Below are 25,533 nucleotides of genomic sequence, written 5' to 3'. Positions count from 1 at the left end.
TATTTATATTCAAAGGAGGTCAAAGTATTACATTACATATCCTTATATAGTCACATACATACATTAAGCAATTCCCAGCCAATCTTACTTTAGACAGGATATTCATATTTCTCTGTTTTTAGTAGTTGAAAGCTCTATAATAAACCTTATACTACTGTTCTGTCACCTACCCCGGTTTTCTTTCATCTCCTATACTATTAGGTGGGGTTCATTCCTCCTTTTATTTGTATATTTTCCCCTGTCCCCCCCTCCCAAAAAAAAACAAAGGATTTATTAATTTTCCTCTACTTCCTACCTCTTCTCTCCTCTCCTATCTCCCTCCCCTGAGGGGGGTCAGGGACCTCCATATTGTTATTTTATTATTAGCTTCCAATACATAGCGAATTCCTTATCCTTCCCTATTCCCCATCAGTCTCCTCACCTCTTCTGAATAGACAAAACTATTCCATACTGTGCAGACCCTGACGTATTGCTCATTCCTATCCTGGGCCGAGTGTACCAGGTCTTCTATGGCCCCCACCTTTCTAACCTTATTTAACCACATTGCTATCGTAGGTGGCTTAGGGTCTTTCCAGCATCGGGCGATACACGCCTTGGCCTCATTAACTAATAGTACCGAGTTCTTATATGTCAGTATTGGGATATATGAGAGATGCAACAGGAAGAGGGCCGGATCATCCAATATTGGGTATTCTGTAAATTTTTGAGCAATCTTTTGCACTTCCCTCCAATATTGTCTGATCCTAGGACAGGTCCAAAATATATGGTATAAAGTCCCCCGTCCCCCGTTGCATCTCCAACATTGATCTGAGGCTTCAGGGAAGAACCTCTGAAGCTTCGACGGAGTGTAATACCACCTCGTCAACAGCTTATAATTTAATTCCTGAGTTTCCGGTACAGACTGATGAGTTTAACAAGAGGTATATCATCCTCTGGCGTTGGTCTGGTGTGAATGTCCTATTAAGATCCCTTTCCCACTTTACGAATCCTGGCATCTCATAGTTATCTGGGAGGGCAGTGAGCATCCTGTATATCTTCGATATCGTTTCGAGAGAGGGGCTCCTTCTCTTCACAATATAATTCAAACCTTGTCAGGTCTCGTCTATAATTTGTCGCTGGTCCCAGTGACTCAAAAAAGTGATGAAGCTGCAATGCCTGCCGGTAATTAATTTCAAATCGATCCCCCTGTTGTGTCAGTGAAGTCACTGTAGGCCAAGAGTCAGACTACAGAAAGTGATGCCTGGGTGTAGCCTTTTTCCCAAAGTCTCCTAAAGGCCTTTCTCTCCATCCCTGGTCCAAAGCTAGGGTTACCCAGTATCGGAAACAGTGGGGATTGTATTGACAAAAATTTAGGGTCCTGACTAATTCTGAGCCCTATTCGCAGTGTCGGGCCTATAAGGGGATGCTTTTTTTCAGAGACTCCGGTAATCCCGCGTAACACCAAATCGCTCTTCGTAGGGGTACTGTACTCAATTCTTGTTCTAGTTCCATCCACAATTTAAATTCTGTGTGCCTACACCAATCAATCATCCTACCAATATGGACTGCCTTATAGTATTTAAGTAAGTCTGTAACTGCTAGGCCTCCATCTCTTTTTGAAATAGTCACCCGACTTCTACTGATCCTTGGTCGCTTACTTGACCAAATACATTTAGTAAAAAGCGTGTCTACTTGACGAAAAAGGGCAGATGGAATCTCTATCGGTAGGACCTCTAGTAAATACAAAAATTTGGGCAGAATACTAATTTTAATGGAATTACAGCGTCCAAACCATGAATGCAATCCCTGTTGCCATTTCTCTAATAAGGTTCTAACTACCTTAAGTAACGGGGATTCTGACCCCTTTTAACTTAGTTAGTTTCTTTTCATAATTCATATCAGGTCCTGAAGAACGTTTGAAATACATTGTACAATGTGAATGATGCTGGACCTTGCAGTTCCTCACTTTATCCTTTTCTTCCACCTTGTTCAGTAGGGGTTGCTGCATGCACCCAGGACCTGCAGTACATAGATCCAGGCTATACCAGTAATAAGGCTCGCTGTGAGCCTCCACTACATGTGTTTTGCAAGTGCGGTGGGCTCTCAAGCCCCCTTCAGCTGATAAAACCAAAATATCAAGTGCATGAAACAAGTTCCTGCCCAGCAGGCTAACCGGACATCGTTTAGATATCACAATTTTACATTCAACTTGTTTGCCTGTTAGTGGGTCCTCTATAGGAAGATTTTCTGATACATCCTCCTCACACATTAACCCGTTTGCTGATTTTACAAAAATTGTATCTTTTTTTTCTTAACTCCTCCAGGCATGTCCTGGGGATGAATCAGGGTCCTGCATGCCCCTGTGTCACACAAAAAGGTGACTTCCCTTCCTTTTACAACAAGTGTTATTTCAGGTTTAATCTCACTCTGTAAATACATTTCCACATTACATATCTCCAAATCTTCAGACCCTTCTGAATTCCTTTCATTGTCCATACATTGCGTCTCATACATTTCTTCTCCCTCTAGTCATGCCTCCTCGTCCTTTTTCAACTTGCAATCCATGGCCAAGTGGCCTTTCCTGCCACATAAAAAACATTCATCCCTCTCTTTCCTTCCCTCGTAATCCTTAATGCGAGGTATACGCTGGGGTTTTGACTTTTCTGTACCTCTTTCGGCAACATGAGTGTTCCATCTTCTACAGCAAACGCCTTTCCTTTTTTCGCTTTCTTTTTTGATTGGAAATGTCTTTCAGCGTGGCCTGTATATGCAATAAAATCCTGGAGCCTGCAGGTTCTATGGTTTATTATGTGTTTAGTGAGCTGCAGAAGTCCCTGTGTAGGCGTGTCATCCTCCAGCCCCTCCCCCTATCAGCCTCTATACTGATCCCTATTGGTGGATGTGGGCGGGGCTTCTTCTGGCTCGGATCCCGCAGTGTGCAGTGGCGGGGCTCATCCTGAATATACACAGTAACCCCGGTGTCACGGGTCTTTGGGGTTCTAGAACTTCTGATATCATAGTGAGCACAACCCAATCTGAGGAAATGCTTCATCTCCATTTATTATAAAGAAATCACTTCCAATACAATACGATTCCTGACAATCACTTCTAATTACTGGACATGATTGGGACATAAAAAATCCGAAAAATGATTGACAGAACTGATCACATGACTCCGGTGATAGAAATAGAACATGACCAATAGAAACATGAACATTCCTAATCGGGTCCTCAGGTGGACGGCAGGATGACTATAACAGATGATAGATGTCTCTGGGGTTATCATAGGGGAAATCTGATGTGGATTGTCAGCTCTTCTGCCAAGTACAATCCAGACCCTGATCTGCAGATATATTTCTGGATTCTTTTCTATGAAATAAAGATTTCCCGGGACCCCTTTAGACATGGACAATACTAGTTCTAGCAGCTCCTCAGTCCAGCCGTTCCCCTATAACACTAAGGCCCCATTCACACTTAAATATCATGTGATTTCCACTGCGACTTTACTGTGCAACATAATGGGACATTGATGGGACTTTGGATGAGTGTGTCTTGTGCAGAATGGAAAAAAATGTCTTAGGTTTCTTTATTTTCTAACGAATTACAAATTTTCATAATGACTGGAATTGGAATCGGTCAAAAATTGATAGACGGATTTGAATTCTGTGTGAAGAATAGCTGGTTGTTAAGGAGCGGGCCTGTCACCCAAATTTCGGCGTTCTTAACAACCGATAACTCATCAGCTTTCAGCGGGTTTCCCCACTGACAGCTGAATGTGAAAAAAATAATGGCGGTAATAAAAGAAATAAAACAAAATTGAACGGCATGGGGTCTCCCTCAAAATCCATACCAGACTTTTATCTGAGCAGGCAGCCGGGCAGGTTAGGAAAAGGAAGGGAGTGCCCCCCCAGAACCATACCAGGCCACATGCCCTCAACATGGGGGGTGCTTTGGGGCAGGGAGGACACCAGTTTTTGACAATTTCTTTAATAAAAAAACAATGTCCCCCAAAGAAAATCCATCACACAGCCCGCCGCATTGCCAACCCAAAAAAAGAAGAAGAAAAACCCTCCGCCCCGATGAAGGCTCCCATCATCTGCCTGCTCCGCCGTGTGTCAGCTCTTAAATAACTAAAGGACGGGGCCACCTGGTGACATCTCTGGGTGGCACCGCCCCTTATGACATTGTCAACCAAGGGCATTCTGGGTCAGTGAAGTCAAAAGGGGGCCGTTCCATGTCCCTTAGGTATTTGTCACATAACAAAGCTGGCAGACGACAGGAGTGTTTGTCAGGGTTGGAGATTTTTTTTTCTTTTTTCAGATATGGGGGTGGCAGCGGGCGGCATGATTGACAATGGATCTACACCCGGGGACATTGTTTTTTAATATTTAATAAAGGAATTGTCAAAATCTGGTGTAGTGTCTTTACTAAATTTTTACACTTTTTTGGTGTATGTGCGGGGGTATAATGCACCCCATACTGATTCACATGGGGGGGTTGGGATCTGGGGGTCCTCTTGTTCAAGGGTCCTTTAAGATTCCGATAAGCTCCATGCCTGCAGACCCCCACAACCACCGCCCAGGGTTGTGGGAAAGAGGCCTTTGTCCCCATCAACATGGGGACAAGGTGCTTTGAGAAGCACCCCCCATGTTAATGGCATATGGCCTGGCATGGTTCAGCGAGGGCACTCGCTTGTCCCCCCTTTCCTGACCTGCTGGGATACATGCTCAGATAAGGGTCTGGTATGGATTTCGGGGAGGACCCAATGCCATTTTATTTACATTTTTTGCATGGGGTTCCCTTTAAAATCCATACCAGACCCGAGAGACAAAGCATTCATTGGGGGGGACGCCAAGTCTTTTTTTTTTGCCGGCATTCTTTTTTTCTCATTCAGCTGTCAGTGGGGAAACCCGCTGACAGCTGATGAATCATCAGTTGCTAAGGACGCTGCAACCGTCTTCCCGACCCACTCCTTAACAACCATCTATTCTTCACATAGAATTAGAATTGCGATCGATTTGAAAATGTGTAATTCATTAGAAAATAAAGAGACTTTAGAAAATAAAGTCATGCGACTTTTGAGGGTTTACATTGAGGTCTATACATGAAAGTCGGACCAAAGTAGTTCAGGAACTTCTCTGAAGTCACACAGATATGAACAGTACTCAGAGGGAAACATGGGGTGCGACTTGTGCGACTTTGGGGTCCAAAGTCACATGACAAGTCGAACAAGTGTGAACGGGGCCTAAATCCTCATCACTTCCTATCACTATAAAAGATAAAAGAACATTTCTCTATATTAATGGAGACTTTAGGAAAAAATCTAACAAAATCTTAGGAAAGCAATGAGGAGGAGAATGTCGGGGTGTCTTCTCTAATGTAAAGCTGAACTCCGGGCAGATAGAAGAGAGAAATGAAGGCGGCTCTGTATACATGAATACAGCCCGGAGTTCTGCTTTAACAGGAAGTGAGACAACCTCATTATTCCTCAAATATTGTTTGATGGGCACACTGGCAGCGTTGGACAAAGTGGCAGCATTTGGCACAGTGGCTGCATTTGATGGGCACAGTGGCTGCATTTGATGGGCACAGTGGCAGCATTTGATGGCAATGTGGCAGTGTTTGGCACAGTAGCAGCATTTGATAGGTACGGTGGATGTATTTGGCATAGTGGCAGCATTTGATGAGCACAGTGGTAGCGTTTGATGGGCACAGTGACAGCATTTGAAGACACAGTGGCTGTAATTGATGGGCACAGTGGTTGTGTTTGATGGGCACAGTGGCTGTGTTTGGCACAGTGGCAACATTTGATGGGCACAGTTGCAGCATTTGATGGGCACAGTGGTTGTGTTTGATGGGCACAGTGGCTGCGTTTGGCACAGTGGCAACATTTGATGGGCACAGTCGTAGCGTTTGATGGGCATAATGGCTGCATTTGATGGCACAGTGGCTGCAATTGATGGACACCGTGGTTGTGTTTGATGGCACAGTGGCAGCGTTTGATGGGCACTGTTGCAGCATTTGATGGGCACAGTGGCTGCTTCTGATGGCACAGTGGCTGCAATTGATGGACACCGTGGTTGTGTTTGATGGCACAGTGGCAGTGTTTGATGGGCACAGTCGCAGCTTTTGATGGCACAGTGGCAGTGTTTGATGGGCACAGTCACAGCTTTTGATGGCACAGTGGCTGCATTTGATGGGCACAGTCGCAGCATTTGATGGCCACAGTGGCAGCGTTAGATGGGCACATTGGCTGCAATTGATGTTTTTTTTCCAAAAAATTTTACACCTCCCCAATAAAAATTTGAGCAAAAGCTGCCACTGATTTCCAGGACTGAAAGCTGCCAACATTGATAGAAACAGGAAAAGGAGGAATAAAATAATTGTAATTGTGAAAAAAATATATATAATCAGCACAATAAACAATGTGATTGTGAAAATAAAAATAAAATAATCATGTAATGTAATTAGCCTACTAATAGGCTTGATGTGATTGCTGCCACACCACTTAGAGCTTAGAGTGTATCCACATGTGACTCTCAATAGGTGTGATTAAGATTTCTACCTACTTCACTTATACACTGAGGCCGCGTACACACGGGCGGACTGTTCGCTCAACTTTGTCCGCTGAACAGTGTTTCAGCGGACAGTCCGCTCGTGTGTGGGCTTCAGCGGACAGTTTCAGCGGACAGTTTGACGAACAAAGTTTTTCGGAAATTCCGAAAAACTGTCCGCTGAAACTTGGTTTGAGCGGACAGTCCGCCCGTGTGTGGGCCAGTCCGCTGTACTTTCGAAATGAGCGAACTGTTCCGCCCGGAGGAAAGTCTGCTCATTTCGAGCGCGTCTCCAGGTAGACGGGGCCCGCGAAGGAGACGTCGCGGGCCCCGCCGCCTGGTATGGACTTAAAGGGGAACCCAACGCCAAAAAAATCGGCGTGGGGGTTCCCCCAAAGTCCACAACAGACCCTTGTCCGAGCACGCTACCCGGCCGGCCAGGAAAGGGGGGCGAGCGAGCGCGCCCCCCTTCCTGAGCCGTACCAGGCCGCGTGCCCTCAACATGGGGGGTGCCTTGGGGAAGGGGGGGGCGCGCGGCCCCCCCACCCCAAAGCACCTTGTCCCCATGTTGATGAGGACAAGGGCCTCTTCCCAACAACCCTGGCCGTTGGTTGTCGGGGTCTGCGGGTGGGGGGCTTATCGGAATCCGGGAGCCCCCTTTAATAAGGGGGCCCCCGGATACCGGCCCCCCACCCTATGTGAATGAGTATGGGGTACAATGTACCCCTACCCATTCACCTGTAAAATAAAAGTACCCAAAAAAAAACACAACACACGAGATAAAATATTTTATTGCACAGCTCCGGGGGTCTTCCGTCTTCGGGGGTCTTGTCCCCCTCTTCGGTTCTTCTGCCGGGCCACCGCGCCTTCTTATAGCTCTTTTAGAGGCGGTGGCCCGGTCTTCTGTCGCCGCTGTCGCCTTCCGGTCGCCTTCCGGTCGCCTTCCGTTCTTCTTCTTGTTCTTCTTCTTCTTCTCCAGGAGATGTTGACACGTCGCTCTCTCCGGCCGGAATGCCAGAGCCGCGCTGCGCGGCCACTTATATAGTGACAATGGGGCGGTGTCACATGGTATATGTCACATGGGTTGGTCACATGGTGACCCCGCCCCCTTACGATGTCATAGTCCCCATGTGACATCAACCCATGTGACCAACCCATGTGACATATACCATGTGACACCGCCCCATTGTCACTATATAAGTGGCCGCGCAGCGCGGCTCTGGTATTCCGGCTGGAGAGAGCGACGTGTCAACATCTCCTGGAGAAGAAGAAGAAGAACAAGAAGAAGAACGGAAGGCGACCGGAAGGCGACCGGAAGGCGACAGCGGCGACAGAAGACCGGGCCACCGCCTCTAAAAGAGCTATAAGAAGGCGCGGTGGCCCGGCAGAAGAACGGAAGGCGGCGACAGAAGACCGGGCCACCGCCTGTAAAAGAGCTATAAGAAGGCGCGGTGGCCCGGCAGAAGAACCGAAAAGGGGGACAAGACCCCCGAAGACGGAAGACCCCCGGAGCTGTGCAATAAAATATTTTATCTCGTGTGTTGTGGTTTTTTTTTGGATAATTTTATTTTACAGGTGAATGGGTAGGGGTACATTGTACCCCATACTCATTCACATAGGGTGGGGGGCCGGTATCCGGGGGCCCCCTTATTAAAGGGGGCTCCCAGATTCCGATAAGCCCCCCGCCCGCAGACCCCGACAACCAACGGCCAGGGTTGTCGGGAAGAGGCCCTTGTCCTCATCAACATGGGGACAAGGTGCTTTGGGGTGGGGGGGCCGCGCGACCCCCCCTTCCCCAAGGCACCCCCCATGTTGAGGGCACGCGGCCTGGTACGGCTCAGGAGGGGGGCGCGCTCGCTCGCCCCCCTTTCCTGGCCGGCCGGGTAGCGTGCTCGGACAAGGGTCTGTTGTGGACTTTGGGGGGACCCCCACGCCGATTTTTTTCGGCGTTGGGGTTCCCCTTTAAGTCCATTCCAGGCGGCGGAGCCCGCGACGTCTCCGTCGTGGGCCCCGCCTACCTTGACACGCGCTCGAAATGAGCGGACTGTTGCCTCGTGTGTGGGCGAGTCCGTTCATTTCAAAAGTTGCGCGGACTTAGTAAGACGAACTAAGTCCGCTCCAAAAAAGTGCCGTGTGTGGGCGTGTTCGTTCATTCAAAAGTTTGAGCGGACTGTTTGACGAACTTAGTTTCGGCAGACAGTCCGCCCGTGTGTACGCTGCCTTAATGATACATACAATAAGTGATTAAAACCTTTTGTCTATATAAGAATCAACCAATGCGGTTGCAGCTATTATGGATAGAATTTTAAAAAAATGAATAATAACTGTGCGGAAAGAATAACAATTCAATTTTATTTATACAGAAAAGAAACATTAGAATAATCAGATATCACCAAATATAACGTAGTGATGTTACACACACAATGTTGCCAGCGGACAAAGATAATTAATACAAAAAGGATATATTGTTACAATGAACATATAAATGCTATCAGTGTATTAAGGCAAATCCTAGGAGAGAAAAAAGAAAAGAGAAATAAGATAATACGGATACGTTCCACAGACAGATCTTACGTGACCATGCTTGTGGAGACCATGAGGCTAAGAGAGGCCCATCAATGGGAGCTTTGATTTTTATGTTCCCTCTCTACCCTCCCCCACCAATTACACAAATGGACTACTTTCATTGGTTCAGAGTTGTATCAAATTCTGATTGCTGTACCTGAAGCCTAGTTGGCCATCATGCTTCTCACATAAGCATTAGACTCTCTTCGGTGCCTCTCTGTCTACCATGTTTCTGGTTGTTGGGTAAGAAACCCTCTTTGATCCGAGTATAACCAGTTCCTCTGATATGTCCATCTCTATAAACAATCGGGGGGCTTAGTTATCACCCGACTATTGAAGACATCAAACGGCTTGTGAGAAACATGAAGAAGTCTTGTGAGCCGGACCCAAATCTCATCATAATATCATAAAATATATTATGTACATCATCTTCCTGTAAAAACACTCATATATATATATATATACCCATCTAACGGGGCATGGTCATTTAATCAGAAAGTCCTCACAATGGTTCCCTTGAAGCCTCTTGATATAAATATGAAGCTCAATATTTCCACATCATCGATAATAAACAAAATATATCAGACATTCCAGCGAGAGTCTGAAGTCACCGGATATCAATGAACTGTCACTGAAAGTTGCACTGCGGTGGAATTTTGTCAATATTTGGACTTGATTTATGAGTTTTTGGTTGCACTGCACTATATATTATTTAATAAAATACCCATCACCGTCACTTTTTCCCCCACAAATAGAGCTTTCTATTGGTGGTATATGATCACCTCTGCATTTTTATATTGTTTGCTCTATAAACAAAATATATTTTTTTTTTACTTTTTGCGATAATTAATATTTCATTTTTTTTTTATTTTTTATTTTTCCATCAGTTTAGACCGATATATATCTTCTCCATATTTTTGGTAACAAAAAATCGCAATAATCGTATATTGATTGGTTTGTGCAAAAGTTATCACATCTAGAAAATAGGGGATAGATTTATGGCATTTTTATTTTTATTTTTTTTCTACTAGTAATGGCGGTCATCAGCGATTTTTAGCGGGACTGCAACATTGCGGCGGACAGATCGAACACTTTTGACACTATTTTGGGACCACTGATATTTTTACAGTGATCAGAGCTATAAAAATGCACTGATTACTTTATTATCGGGCGGCACAGTGGTGTAGTGGTTAGCACTCTCGCCAGCATTAAAAAGGGTCGCTGGTTTGAATCCCAACCATGGCACTACCTGCCTGGAGTTTGCATGTTCTCCCTGTGCCTGTGTGCGTTTCCTCCGGGTACTCCGGTTTCCTCCCACACTCCAAAGACATGCTGGTAGGTTAATTGGCTTCTGTCCAATATTGGCCCTAGTATATGAATGGGGGTCTTGGATTGTGGGCTCCTTGAGGGTAGGAATGGAAGTGAGTGCACAATGTACAGGGATAGGGTTACTAACTGTGGGGGGTGTGGCTGTGTGTTAGTGAACACTGATTTCTGCTCCAATCACAGGGACACTTGTTGCTAGGCAGAATGGGGAGATGCTGTTTTCTTCTGCATCTCCCCGTTCAGCCTTCCCGTGAGACGATCACGGGTATCCCCGCGGCGATCGAGTCCGCGGGACCCGCAACCGGACTCACGGGGGTTTTGACTGGCACGTGCGTGCTGCTGGTGGCACGCACACGATGGCACGGCGGCATTCTTAAAGGGACGGACAGGTACGCCCTTATGCCTGTCTGTGCCATTCTGCAAACGTACATCGTCGTGCGCCTGACGGGAACCGGTTAATAAACTATTTAGCTAATATTGTGTGACATACAAAATTGGAACTAACACTATTTTATTCTCTAGGGCAGGGATATGCAATTAGCGGACCTCCAGCTGTTGCAAAACTACAAGTCCCATCATGCCTCTGCCTCTAGGGGTCATGCTTATGGCTGTCATAGTCTTGCTGTGCCTCATGGGACTTGTAGTTCTGCAACAGCTGGAGGTCCGCTAATAGCATATCCCTGCTCTAGGGCTTCTGCTGTCAGAAAATATATCTTATTTTGGGGTTTTATCTTCAAGCCTGAAATGATTTTTTTTTAAACATGTGTGCAAAAATGCTAAAACATTTCTGGAAGAGAAAGGGTTAAAGGGCCCCTGTCATGAGAGAATCATGGGGGCCGCCATTTCTACCATTACTCTCCTTGTGAGAATGCTAGTTCCCTGGCTGTCATGCTGATGCTTTGCCTTCATTACTGTCTCAGTCTGTGACCCGGAACAAGTATAGAGATAAGGAATTCTGACTCTTTTCTGATTCTTATTCCCCCCATGCTTGTTCCGGGTCGGAGACTTAAAGTGGTAATAAATCCCAAAACAGAAATGACAATTATTGGAGCTTACCGATCCTTAGATGTGGTGGCTGCATTCCTTTTCTGTTTTTACCTTTATTTTCCCCTGGTGATCCTGCCAGTAACACACTTCCTGTCTTAGGGCGGCTCCTCTATCTATGGAGGGGCAGTGGAGACCCCCTTGGACAGCAGCCTTGTCTGGAGAGGGGGGTGTTGGATGGACTAGTAGATTTAGATGGACTTTACATAAGTGACTAACAAATTAAAGGAGAACTCCAGATAACACTTTATAAGCCGTTACACCAACATTTGTGTCTCCTTTTGGGATAAAGGTTTTACATCAATGAATAAAAGCTGATCATTGTAAGCACCCCTGTCAGTGTTGAATGGTTTGTCCCAATCCTCTAACTGCCACTTTTGCTGGACAGATTGGTCTGTTATAGGAAGTTGGGAAATAACAGCAGAACCAACAGGTAAAAGAACAAAATTCCAGGAGGACTCCGAAAAAACAAAGACTGCTGTGTTCATGTCAGTGACAGACGCCGTCATATCCATCATTTTATATTTTGTCTTTACTACCACTTTATAAGTTCTTACATTACACACAGCCAGGGAACTAGTATTTTCAGAAGGAGGCCCTCAAACTTCTCCCAGAAGCCACCACTTCCTCCAAACATTGGCTGATCAATGAACCAATCCCACCACCCGTCCACTGTGACGTCACCAGACTGTGGGCGGAGTTCTCACATCTCCCGCCTCCCCCCACATATCTTTATACAACCTCTCCATACCCATATCCCAGCATGGAGGGGCTCAGTGAAGGTGGTGGTGAAGGTGTGGAGGTGTCGGATCGGGTCACACAGATCATAAAAGGAGATCCGCCCGGCCTCATAATCCAGATATATCCTGACTCTGTTACTGGAGAGATCGGTGGGTAAGGGGGTCTCTTTACTGTCATGTCTCACCTTATACTGATTATTATACCTGAACAATCCCCAGGACTTCTTATTCCTTCCAATCAATGACTTCCCCCCTCTCCTCTCTATACTGGGGTAACACATCCCGACTCTCCAGTTCTCTGACCCCCCGACATCCACTTCCCAGTAATGTCTCCCTGAGGAGAAACTCCAACTGCTCAACACCTGATAACAATCCTGGAATCTCTCTGGTGTTTCTGGGTAATTCTGGTTTCTATCTGACCAGGATACAGTTTTCCTGTCATATGATATCTGTAGATTATTATTGGCTGTGTTTCCATCCAGTAATATGTCTGCAGCTCCCTGTATATAGGAGTATACATTTACCTCTGTTATTATATCAGATAAACCTGTGTGTAAGACCCCCGCCACACCCAGACCCCCTCCATCATGGAGGAGCTCCTCATGTCTCTCTCTGTCCTCGTTATCTCCATCCTCAGTATCACACAAGTCACCTGTGTCTGATTCCTGTAAGACAGTCAGTGGATCCGTCACGTTACACAGCTCCTCAATGTGACGCAACTTCCTGGACAGCTCCTCCTTCTTTATTTCCAGATCCCGGATGGAGATGGAGATCCGCTCTGCCCTCCCGGAGATGTCCCTCAGGACTCTCTTCTCCAGGTCTTCCAGACGTCTCCTGAGATTACACATGTGCAATTTGTTTATTTCCGAATTTGGTTTTTAACTAATTTTGACAAATTTGTCAATTCTGAAATTTTTGATTTTCTGAACTTTTGAATTTCTGAAGTTTCTGAAATTTAGAAATTTGGAAAAGTGAGATCTCGGAAAATTTAGATTTCAAAATTTGAATTTGGAAATTCAAAATTTTGGAAAATTCAGAAATTCAAATTTTCGGAAAATTCCAAAATTCAAATTTTCGGAAAATTCAGAAATTCTAAAATTCTAAATTAAGAAATTTGAAAATGTTAAATTTGGAAATTCAAAAATTCTATATTTCATAAATTTGAAAATTCAAAAATTTGTAAATTTGAAAATTCAAAAATTTGTAAATTTGAACATTTTTAATTTAGAAAATTCAAAAATAAGAATGAAAATTCAAAAATGTGTAAATTTGAAATTTCAAAAATAAAAATGAAAATCAGAAAATTCAAAAAATTTTAATCTGAAAATTCAAAAATTTGTAAATTTAAAAATGCCAAAATTTGTAAATTTGAAAATTCCAAAATTTGTAAATTTGAAAATTCCAAAATTTGTAAATTTGAAAATTCAAGAATAAAAATGAAAATCTGCAAATTCAAAAATGTGCAAATTTGAAAATTCAAAAATAAGGATGAAAATCTGAAAATTCCAAAATTTGTAAATTTGAAAATTCAAAAATAAGAATGAAAATCTGAAAATTCAAAAATTTGAAAATTTGAAAATTCAAAAATAAAAATGAAAATCAAAAAAATCTAAAATTTGTAAATGCTAAAATTCCAAAATTTGTAAATTCTAAAATTCCAAAATTTGTAAATTTGAAAATTCAAGAATAAGAATACTTACTCAGATTTTCATTCTTATTTTTGAATTTTCAGATATACACATTTTTGAATTTTCAGATTTCATTCTTATTCTTACTTAATGTGATTGTAGCCATATTAGTGCAATTGTGACAAAGAAAATTGAGTACTGTCCGTGATACTTTTTTTATTTGCACTAACATACAATTTTTCAGGACAAGCTTTCGGGGCATGTCCCCTTCTTCAAGGTCCAAGCAGTACTGATTTACAAATTTTTAAGCAGAATGTAAAAACAAAGCAAAAAAAAAAAAACCTCTGAGGAAAAGAAGAGAAAAAAAGAGAAAAAAAAAACAAAAAAAAACACATACAAATCAATGGCAATAAAGATAAGAGAAGAGTTAGTGAGATAAGACAGAGGGAGAGCTATGGAATGGAGGGGGGGGGGGGTTGCTAGTCACTGAGGGGGTTGTAAAACTTTAGTATAATGGGTAAGGAAACCTATATCTAAATTCAGGCCAATATTTTTTTTTGTCAAAAAGAATTATCATTCTTAGTTCAAAGGTTTTCTTTTCCTGGATAGTTCTGAAATTCCCTTTAAGAACTAAAACATTGAGGTCTTCTATAGGGCGGTCCGGTGGTGAGAAGTGATGTCCCCCAGGTGTACATAAACTGTCTTCTTTATGTTCCTCGATGGTGTGTCGGTGTAAATTCATCCTCGTTTGCAACTTCTGTCCTGTTTCACCAACATAAGATCCTTTGCTGCACCTTTTGCATTGGATGGAGGTCCACCACATTGCTGGAGGTCCAGTTGTAAGATCCCATGATATTGAAGGTCCTGTTTGTGTGTGTGACACTTTTGGATAGATTGATCTGGTTGCATAGTTTGCAGCATTTTTTATTGCAGGGTTTGCTTCCATTATTTGTGACTTCATAATCAGAGTGAAGTTTCCTGCTGATTGGTTTAGGTCTGAGGTTGGGTGGTTGTCTGAAAGCCAATAATGGGGGTTGTTGGAATATTCCTTTCAGAGGGTCATCCTCTGTTATAATGGGTTGTAAATCTTTGATTGTCTTTTTGATCCCTTCTAGTGTTGGGTTGTATGTGGTGACTAGAGGTACTCGGTTATTTGTTTTTTTCTCTGTGTATTGGAGGAGGTTTTCTCTTTGGGTTTTCAAGGCTGTGTTTATGCCGTTGTTGATGGTTTTGTCTTTGTAACCTTTCTTGTGGAAGGAGTCTGCCAGTATTCTGAGATGTTTATCTCTGTCTTCTGGGTCTGAACAAATTTGGTGGTATCTGATGGCCTGGCTGTGTATGATGGCCTGACTGTGTATGATGGTCTGGCTGTGTATGGTGGCCTGGCTGTGTATGATGGCCTGGCTGTGTATGGTGGCCTGGCTGTGTATGATGGCCTGGCTGTGTATGGTGGCCTGGCTGTGTATGATGGCCTGGCTGTGTATGGTGGCCTGGCTGTGTATGATGGTCTGGCTGTGTATGGTGGACTGGCTGTGTATGATGGCCTGGCTGTGTATGATGGCCTGGCTGTGTATGGTGGCCTGGCTGTGTATGATGGACTGGCTGTGTATGATGGACTGGCTGTGTATGGTGGCCTGGCTGTGTATGATGGCCTGGCTGTGTACGGTGGCCTGGCTGTGTATGATGGCCTGGCTGTGTACGATGGCCTGGCTGTGTATGATGGCCTGGCTGTGTATGATGGGCCTGGCTGTGTATGATGGCCTGGCTGTGTATGATGGCCTGGCTGTGTATGATGGACTGGCTGTGTATGATGGCCTGGCTGTGTATGATGGCCTGGCTGTGTATGATGGCCTGGCTGTGTATGATGGCCTGGCTGTGTATGATGCCCGTTTAGTGTGTTGGGGGTGAAAACTGGAACTGTGAAGATAGCTGCATCGGTCAGTCGGTTTTCTGTATATGGATGTGTGAAGCTTGTGATCCCTGATGTATACTGTAGTGTCTAGGAAGTTCACATGTGTGTTTGAATAATCCATTTTTAGTTTAATAGATGGGTGAAAAGTGTTGATCAATGAGAAGAATTGGTTTAGATTTTCTTCACCTTCAGTCCATATCATGAAGATATCATCAATATAGCGATGATATCTGTATGGCTTTTGTTGTATGCTGTTCAGAAATTTGTCCTCCAGGTCAGCCATAAATAAGTTTGCATATCGGGGTGCCATTTTGCTACCCATAGCAGTACCCATACACTGGAGATTGATGTCATTATTGAAAGTGAAGTAGTTGTGTGTAAGAATGAATTCGATGAGCTGTGTCACATCCTCAGCAGTGTATTTCTGGTTTGGTGAGGATGATAAGAATCTGTGACATGCCGCCAACCCATCCTTGTGAGGGATGTTACTGTACAGAGATTCTACATCCATGGTGACTAGAAGTGTATTTGGTGGTAATTGTCGTATATTGTTAAGCTTGTTCAGAAAATCAGTGGTGTCTTGTAGGAAACTCGCAGTGTTCATGACTAAAGGTTTTAACATGTTTTCTACAAGGCCTGAGATATGTTCAGTAAGTGTATTCATATCTGTTATGATGGGTCTGCCTGGATTTTCTGGCTTGTGAATCTTGGGCAGCATGTAGAAGTCTCCAATTTCTGGATTATCCGGAATCGCATTGATGAGTTCTGAATGTAGGTGGCTTGGTATTGTCACAATGAGATCCTTTAATTGCTTAGTAAAATCCTGGGTCGGATCATAATCCAATTTTTTGTAGTAAGTAGTATTTGCCAGCTGCCTCTGGCCCTCTTGTATATATTTGTGTGTATCCATCACAACGACTGCTCCCCCTTTATCTGCTGGTTTGATGGTTGAGGCCTGATTATTGCGCAGAACATGTACAGCTCTTCGCTCCAGTGGTGAAAGGTTGTATAATATTTTCTTTTGCTGGGTGGATAGCAGGGATGTATCTCGGAGCCTTACCAGATCAATCTATCCAAAAGTGTCACACACACAAACGGGACCTTCAATATCATGGGATCTTACAACTGGACCTCCAGCAATGTGGTGGACCTCCATCCAATGCAAAAGGTGCAGCAAAGGATCTTATGTTGGTGAAACAGGACAGAAGTTGCAAACGAGGATGAATTTACACCGACACACCATCAAGGAACATAAAGAAGACAGTTTATGGACACCTGAGGGACATCACTTCTCACAACCGGACCACACTATAGAAGACCTCAATGTTTTAGTTCTTAAAGGGAATTTCAGAACTACCCAGGAAAGGAAAACCTTTGAACTAAGAATGATAATTTTTTTTGACAAAAAAAATATTGGCCTGAATTTAGATATAGGTTTCCTTACCCATTATACTAAAGTTTTACAACCCCCTCTGTGACTAGCAACCCCCCCCCCCCTCCATTCCATAGCTCTCCCTCTGTCTTATCTCACTAACTCTTCTGTTATCTTTATTGCCATTGATTTGTATGTGTTTTTTTTTTGTTTTGTTTTGTTCTCTTTTTTTTCTCTTCTTTTCCTCAGAGGTGTTTTTTTTTTGCTTTGTTTTTACATTCTGCTTAAAAATTTGTAAATCAGTACTGCTTGGACCTTGAAGAAGGGGACATGCCCCGAAAGCTTGTCCTGAAAAATTGGTAGTGCAAATAAAAAAAGCATCACGGACAGTACTCAAGAATAAGAATGAAATCTGAAAATTCAAAAATGTGTAAATCTGAAAATTCAAAGATAAGAATGAAAATCTGAAAATTCAAAAATTTGTAAATTTGAAAATTCAAGAATAAGAATAAAAATCTGAAAATTCAAAAATGTGTAAATTTGAAAATTCAAAAATAAGAATGAAAATCTGAAAGTTTGAAAACCCGTCAATCTGAAAAAAAAATGAAACAATAATAAATATTAAATTATAGGTATTGGATTTTTTTTTCAAATTTGGCTGTTAGTGAACATAATGAATATGAATTAATCCAAAGTTACAAATTATCTCAAATAACGGATCTAAACAAAAATGGAAAATTCCTATCAAAATACTTACCGTAATTTTCCTTTCCTGATGGACTCCATGGCAGCAACGTGTGGGTTAAGTCCCGCCTCCACTACCCATAGGACACTACTCCCATAAATCTTTGCTCCCTGCCCCTGGCCGTGTTCGGTAACTAGCCTACTCCAGCCATTTGGGAGGGAACTCCTGCTGCCATGGAGTCCATCAGGAAAGGAAAATTACGGTAAGTATTTTGATAGGAATTTTCCATTTTCCTGACAGACTCCATGGCAGCAACGTGTGGGAAATAACTCGCCAAACACACCCGGGTGGGCAAAAATGCTGAACAAAAGATTTATTTAACACTGTCGGCCGACAGGACTTTCAAACCAAAATCAACAGAGGATAAAGAAGCTGGCTCAACACAATAGTGAGACATGAAAGTATGAATAGAAGACCAGGAGGCCGCTCTGCAGATTACATCAGGTGCAACGTGGCGCGAAGCCGCCCATGAGGTTGAGAGACTTCTGGTAGAGTGAGCTGTAACCGCCTCAGGAGGAGCCAAGCCCTTCTCTCTATAAGCCCATTGAATTGCCTGAACTACCCAAGCAGCGATGGATCTAACGGAGGCCTTGGCGCCTCTACTTTTCCCGTTAAAAAGTACGAAGAGGAAGTCAGATTGACGAAAAGAAGCTGTAATATCCAGATATTGTTTTAGAGTAACTCCCAAATCGAGTGGATGTGGATCTTGACTTCCAGCAGAATTGAAGGTAGGAAGAGTGATTTCCTGGTTTTCATGGAAAACAGAGGTCACCTTGGGATTTGTCCCCAACATCGGAATTAGGACCACCCCATCTGGAAAGAAGGTGAGAAAAGGCTCCTTTGTACCTAGAGACTGAATTTCGGAGATTCTCTTCGCCGAAGTTATGGCTACCAGAAAATAGGTTTTAAGGGTTAATTCTCTGATTGAGAGCATTCTGTCAAGTTGAGAGAAGAAATCTAGAACCAATGGAAGGTCCCATTTGGGGAATCTAGGCTTCCTTTGTGGCCTAAGCCTGACTGCTCCTTTGAAGAATTGTTGGACCAAGGGATGATTGGCCCATGCGACTCCAGAAAAAGCTGAAATTGCTGAAACCTGGACCCGGAGAGAACTAACCGAAAGGGAGATATCCAATCCTGATTGCAAGACGCTTAAAACGTCCCGGACTGTCAGGGTATTACAGGAACTGGACCTGGAAGACAAGTGATCTGCAAACTTCGCCCAAATTCTCTCATATACCCGGTTAGTACTGCTTCTTCGAGCACTAAGAAGAGTGGGAATGACTTCTTCAGAACAGCCTAAAGCCTTCAACCGTCCCCTTTCAAAAACCAAGCCTTTAGGCGCAGGTGATCCGGGCAAGGATGTAATCTCGACCCTTGGGACAGAAGGTCTGGCCTGGATGGTAAAGGAATTGGATCCCTGACACTGAGGAGCATCAGAAGCGGAAACCAGGGTCTGTTGGGCCAATAGGGAATTATGGCTATCACTTCTGCTGTCTCTGACCTGAGTCTCCTCAGGAACTGATGAATAATAGGAGTTGGGGGAAAGGCATAGGCCTTGTGGAACCACCATTTCTCTGTCAAGGCATCCACCCCGTAGGCTTGGGGATCCCTGTACCTTGAGTAATACTTCTCCAGTTTTTTGTTGCAAGGGGAGGCAAACAGGTCGACTTCTGGGGAGAGCCCCATTGTCAGGATCCAGTTGAACACTTCCTCGTGGAGAGACCACTCGTTGTTGTCCAGAAGTATCCGGGAAAGAAAGTCTGCCTGAACGTTCTGAATCCCTGGGACATAAGATGCTGTCAGATCCTTCAGGTTCCTCTGAGCCCAGGTCATGATCGGTTCCACCTCCTGGAGAAGGGATAGACTTCGGGTACCCCCTTGCCTTCTTATGTACGCCACTGCTGTGGTATTGTCTAGCCTGAGTGAGACCGAGGCTCCTGAAATCAGATGCCGAAAGGCTAGCAGAGCTTGAAAGGCTGCCCTTAACTCCAGGATGTTCGACACCGTCCCTCTGGAGGGGAGAATCCAGGTGCCCTGAGCCACTTCCGCCAGACAGTGGGCGCCCCAACCCCTGTTGCTGGCATCTGTTGTTATGGTGACCCATGAGATGGGGAGAATGGAATGGCAGTTGCAGAGATTTTCCCGTTGGAGCCACCACAGAAGGGAATTCCTCATGGATAAGGTGATCCGAATCAGCTGGGTTTTGCTGCCTGACCATTGATGAAGGAAACCCTTCTGAAAGGGCCTCATCCTCCACTGTGACCACCTCACCATCGGGATTATCGCTACCATAGTGCCTATAATTTTCAGGCACTGGAGAGCCTGGAGATGAGAGGCAGAGAGGGCTGGACAGATTCTGTCCCTGACCACTGACAACTTCTCTTCTGGTAATGAGATGGTGCCTCTGACAGTGTTGAATAGGGCCCCTAAGAACACCAGCCGCTGAGATGGGACAAGCTGGCTCTTCTCCAAGTTCAAGATCCACCCGAATTCCTGTAGGGTGGAGATGACCTGCTTTCTGTGTACCAGAAGTTGATCCTTGTCTTGAGCCAACAACAGAAGGTCGTCTAGGTAGTGATGTAGACGAATCCCTTTGGTTCTCAGAAGAGCTACCACTGCCAACAATACTTTTGAAAATACACGAGGAGAAGTTGATAGCCCGAAGGGAAGGCAAGTAAATTGAAAATGGCTTTCGCTCACAGAGAAGCGGAGATACTGCTGGTAATTTTCTGCAACTGGGACATGAAAATAGGCGTCCTTGAGGTCTATGGAGACCATCCAGTCCCTTGCTTGGACAGATTGTTGAATTGTGGATAAAGACTCCATCTTGAATTTTTCTTTTTTGATAAAACTGTTCAAGTGGGTTCCCTCTCTCCCTTCAAATCACTTTTTGTAGATTTTTTAAAAGAGGATTGTCTTGATTTCCAGGACCTGGAAAAATCACGGCCTGGTCTGAACTGCGAGCTTCCCTGGCTCGTTCCTGGTACTGTCTCTTTGGAAAATACCTTCTCTGGGCTTGCAAACGCCGGTCCTGGGGGAGGAACCCCGACTTCCCACCAGTGGCTCGGGCACGGTATCCTCTAAGGGAAGAGTGACATGTTTCACCAGCCGCATGACTGCTGCGTCTACCAGTGGTGCTGACTCCAAATGCTTCACCTCTTCTTCATTGAAAGGATAGAGTTTCGAAACCTTTGATAGCATGGAATTTTTCTTCTCCACCTTGCCCCATTCATCTGTGATAATCTCACCTAGCTCAGAGATAAAAGGAAAATTAATCCGTTCCTTCTTTAATTGCTTAAAGAATTTTCTTTGTTTGGAAGGAGCAGCCACAGAATCTTCCCAGTTCAGTGTCTCTCTAACAGCTCTGACCAGAGGAGGCAGTAGAGCAAAATCAAAGCCCACACAGGGATCACTTTCATCAGAGTCACTGTCAGATATGGCAGCTGAGGGGTGGCTATGCGCAGAGGATTCCCAAGTATCCTGCAGCTGAGTCTCCCTTCCTGGAGAAAGTGGCGGCTCTGCCGGGGGAACATAGGACTGGCCCTCAATATTTCTGAGGGACTCCTTAACAACTTTTTCCACCAGGGTTTTAAGTTGTTGATCCACGTCACCCCTTTCATTGGAAGCCTTGGCGTAGCAAGGGTCGCATAAAGATTTTCCTGCCGGTACAAGAGCTCTGCACCCCCAACAGGCACTAGCTGAGTGACTAGATTGAGTCCTCGAGGAGTGCGATCTTTCTTCACTACGGTGTCCTGATCTTGAGGAGGAACCATAATGTTTAGATTTGGAAGAGGAGTGCCGGTGATGCGACTTGGAGGAGTCGCTCCCTCTATGAGAGCTGCGATGCTGTTCTGACCTGGAAGGGCTGAAAAAGGAACAAGACAAGAAACCACAAGAGACAAGACATCAGGACAGAGCTAACAGATAAATACCCCTCCCCCACCAGACCTTCAGGTGATCATTAGAAATACCTTTTATGAGAGGGCTGGCCACAAGCAGGCGGTAAGGAATCCATGTCCTCAGCGATATCCATACGCGCTGAAAAGATGACAAGGGATCAGTGCAAGGGACAGGGAAGGGATAGCCTCCCTATCCCAGAATGCCACTTACCAGTGGATGCAACACAGAGGCAGGGGGAAGTCACCGCAACAGCCCGCAAGCATTCCCAAAGCTTGCAGACAAATTCCACATTTAAATAGCCCGCCCCTGTGATGTCACCGCCGTGCCTGTGCGCATGCGCGAAACAGCGGCAATTTGCCGCTATCGCGCATGCGCGAAACCAAGCCTCAATCTCAACCGCGTTCGCGCATGCGCAGTACGGCCGAAAACGCAAACCCGGAAGTAGAACGGCGGCTGGAACGCGGAAGAACAAGCCGCCATGCCTGCACATACAAACAAACAGAAACAAACGAAGACAGATAATAAGATACAAAAACTGCTGCCATAAAGAACTTTTAGAACCTCTCACCACTCCCACCACGATCGATCACTCGGCCGAAGATAAGGTAAGATGACACCGGACTTTCCAGGGGGCAAAACAGGTCACCTGCTAATAGCTGGCTATCCGACCAATGCGCAGCCTGCCTGCCAGTGGCCAGGACATGGGCTTCTTCACAGCGCCTCTTCCACTGCCCACTCCATACCCTGCTAATAGCTAGGGCTTAGCGGAGTAATGCGACTTTCCAGACCCAGAGTCGCAGACCGGCCGACCTCGATCGTGGGGATGATAAATCTTCAGGTAGGAAGACCACTTCTGGGTCCTTCGGAGGAGGACAAAAAAAGAACACGGCCAGGGGCAGGGAGCAAAGATTTATGGGAGTAGTGTCCTATGGGTAGTGGAGGCGGGACTTAACCCACACGTTGCTGCCATGGAGTCTGTCAGGAAAGGAAAGTAATGATCTAAAAATAATAATTAACAATAATAATAACAAAACCTTTTTTATTATTAATTATGAATTTGTTCAATTCCATTTGTTTAGATGTGGCATTCATTATTTTGGATAATTCATAACTTCAGATACATTTCTATTTGTTACATTCACTAACAGCCAAATGTGAAAAGAAATTTCAATACCTATAATTTAATGCTTCGTTATTATTTCAATTTTACTGATTTTTTAGTTTTTTTCATATTTTCAAATTTTTGAATTTTCTCATTTTTGAATTCCAAAAATTCGGAAACTGGAAAATTTGGAAATTGGACAACTCAAAATTCGGAAATTGGAAAATTCGGAAATTGGAAAATTCAGGTATTGGAATATTCGAATATTCGGAAATTTGAAATTCGGAAATTTGAAAATCCAAATTTTCGGATTTCTGAATTTCCAAATTTTCTCATTTCTGAATTTCTAAAAAAAGCAAAACAAGAATGAAAAGAAAACCAATGAATTTTTTGTCAGTACACATGTCTACCTGAGGTCTCTAAACAGGGCAGTGACTCTCTCGGTGTCACCGGCTGCTTCTTCTTCTACTTTCCTCCTGTGTTCCTGCAGACTCTGGACTCTTTCCTCCGTCTCCTCTCTCTTTGTCAGAAGTTTCTGCAGAACATTCCTCAGTGTCTTCTTCTTCTTCACAGAAGCCTCATCCAGTGACTCCATCTTATGTCCTGTGTGCTCTCCAATCACATAACAAGACATACAGACACAGCTACCATCGTTAGTGCAGAAATACTTCAAAACTTCCTTATGGATGGAGCATTTCCTGCTCTCCATGGACAAGGTGGGGTCACATAAGACGTGTTCTGGGGACGTTTTGTGGACTTTCAGGTGTTTATCACACAGAGAAACCTCACAGTGCAGACAGGATCTAACAGCAGGTACAGAAGAGTCCACACAGTAAGTACAGAAGACCCCGGACTCCTCTTGATCTGGCTGAGGAGACAGGAAAGTCTCTGCTATGTTACATAGTGTTATGTTCCTGTGCAGTGCAGGCCGATCCGGAAACTTCTCTCTGCATACAGGACAGGAATATCCTCCAGACCCCCCCTGTGTATCCAGCACACCATCAATACAGACCCGGCAGAAGTTGTGACCACATCTCAGCATTACAGGATCCGTATAAATGTTCAGACAGATGGAACATTCCAACTCAGCTCTCAGATCACCAGACGCCATCGCTGACAGCAGAAGAGAAACGAAACTGAAAGTCTCTGACACCGGAGAGGAATGTGGATGGGGGAGGGGTGACATCCTCCTACACAGGGTGAGGCTGAGCTCAGCTCTCTGTTGACTTAGAAAGCTTTCTATGTCAGATTAGGAGACCCCCATGATTGTGTACATTTACACTTATAAACATCTATTTAACCCCTTGAGGGCCACCATGACATACTTTTCTTCCAGCATTTGTACCCACAGACCACATCGGGGTGCAGCACCTAGGGGTGGGGCACATTTTTCTGGCAGCAAGCCTGTTATACACCCAGAGCTGAAGAGAAGACCGTGGAGTCTAATAAAGTCTTCATCCTCCTCCTCCTCTGTCTTCCAGGAACAGAATAGATTGAAGTCATCAGTAGCTGCTAAAGCTCCCTGTTCTTCCTCCTCATCCACAGATACTCCTGTCATTGCCCCACCAATTGGCATGGAGAAGTCATCTGAGATATTTCAGCACAGTGTCAGTCACTTGCTCCATGAGGATGTACAGCAATTAATGAACGGCGAGGTTGGGGAGGAGACCAATGGGAGCATAGAGGGGAGTGACATAAGGCAGGATCAACCAATTGGCACCAATGTTCCTGCAGCTGAGACCTACTGCCACGTTGGCTCCAGTTCTGAGTAACGGGGAAGTGATAATAAGGTCTAAGCAAGTGCAGAGCAGAAAAATGTTACGTTACTAATTTTGTTTTGTTATTCGCTTTTGGAATTTGTTTAGTTTAATTTATAAATTTTCACACAAATTCCAAATTTTTGGACCAATTACTATTCAAATTGGTTGAAAATTGATCGACCGATCTGAATTCTGTGTAAAGAATAGATGGTTGTTAAGTAACGGGCCGGCAAGCTGGCCACGGCGTCCTTTACAACCAGAACTCATCTGCTGCCATCTGGACACTGACCGCAGAATATAAACAAACAATTGCCCACATTAACCACTTCAGCCCCGGAGGATTTGGCTGCTCAATGACCGGAGCACTTTTTACAATTTGGCACTGTGCTGCTTTAACTGGTAATTGTGCGGTCATGCAATGTTCTACCCAAACAAAATTTGTGTCCTTTTTTTTCCCACAAATAGAGCTTGCTTTTGATGGCATTTCTTTGCCTCCACGTTTTATATTTTTTGCGATATAAATGAAAAAAGACCGAAAATTTTGAAAAGAAAATTATATTTTTTACTTTTTGTTAGAATTTTTTTTAATAAACTCAATTTTAGTTATACATTTAGGCCAAAATGTATTCAGCCACATGTCTTTGGTAAAAAAAAAAAAAAATGTCAATAATCGTATATTTATTGGTTTGCACAAAAGTTATAGCGTCTACAAACTAGGGAACATTATCTGGAATTTACGCAAGTTTTATGTATGACTGCCTATCTCATTTCTTGAGGTGATAAAATGGCAGGGCAGTACAACCCCCCCCCCCAAATGACCCCATTTTGGAAAGTAGACACCCCAAGGAAATTGCTGAGAGGCATGTTGAGCCCATTGAATATTTTATTTTTTTGTCACAAGATATT

At 44.2% G+C, this 25,533-nt stretch overlaps 1 protein-coding gene across 1 annotated transcript; it reads right to left on the bottom strand.

The window, feature by feature from the left end:
• Positions 1 to 8,900: 8,900 nt before the first annotated feature.
• On the bottom strand, positions 8,901 to 24,091 carry LOC143961846 (E3 ubiquitin/ISG15 ligase TRIM25-like). Its single transcript, XM_077471180.1, has 2 exons — positions 23,278 to 24,091; positions 8,901 to 13,042 (listed from the first exon to the last, which is right to left on the bottom strand). Exons 1-2 carry the CDS (start codon positions 24,051 to 24,053, stop codon positions 12,172 to 12,174), a joined length of 1,647 nt encoding a protein of 548 aa, XP_077327306.1. The 5' UTR covers positions 24,054 to 24,091; the 3' UTR covers positions 8,901 to 12,171.
• Positions 24,092 to 25,533: the final 1,442 nt, after the last annotated feature.

Source organism: Lithobates pipiens, unplaced genomic scaffold (assembly GCF_037356315.1).
Source record: "Lithobates pipiens isolate NorthernLeopardFrog02 unplaced genomic scaffold, aLitPip1_a1.2 Scaffold_8, whole genome shotgun sequence".
Classification (NCBI taxonomy): Eukaryota; Metazoa; Chordata; class Amphibia; order Anura; family Ranidae; genus Lithobates; species Lithobates pipiens.
The sequence above is the reverse complement of the archived record's forward strand: the minus strand, read 5'-3'. Positions and strand labels throughout refer to the sequence as shown.

Excerpts from the sequence above, each read along its gene's own strand:
- LOC143961846 (XM_077471180.1), bottom strand. The coding sequence starts at position 24,053 with ATGTCACCCCTCCCCCATCCACATTCCTCTCCGGTGTCAGAGACTTTC. Across the intron at positions 13,043-23,277 it reads GCCCTGTTTAGAGACCTCAG|GAGACGTCTGGAAGACCTGG; the intron begins GTAGACATGTGT and ends GTGTAATCTCAG.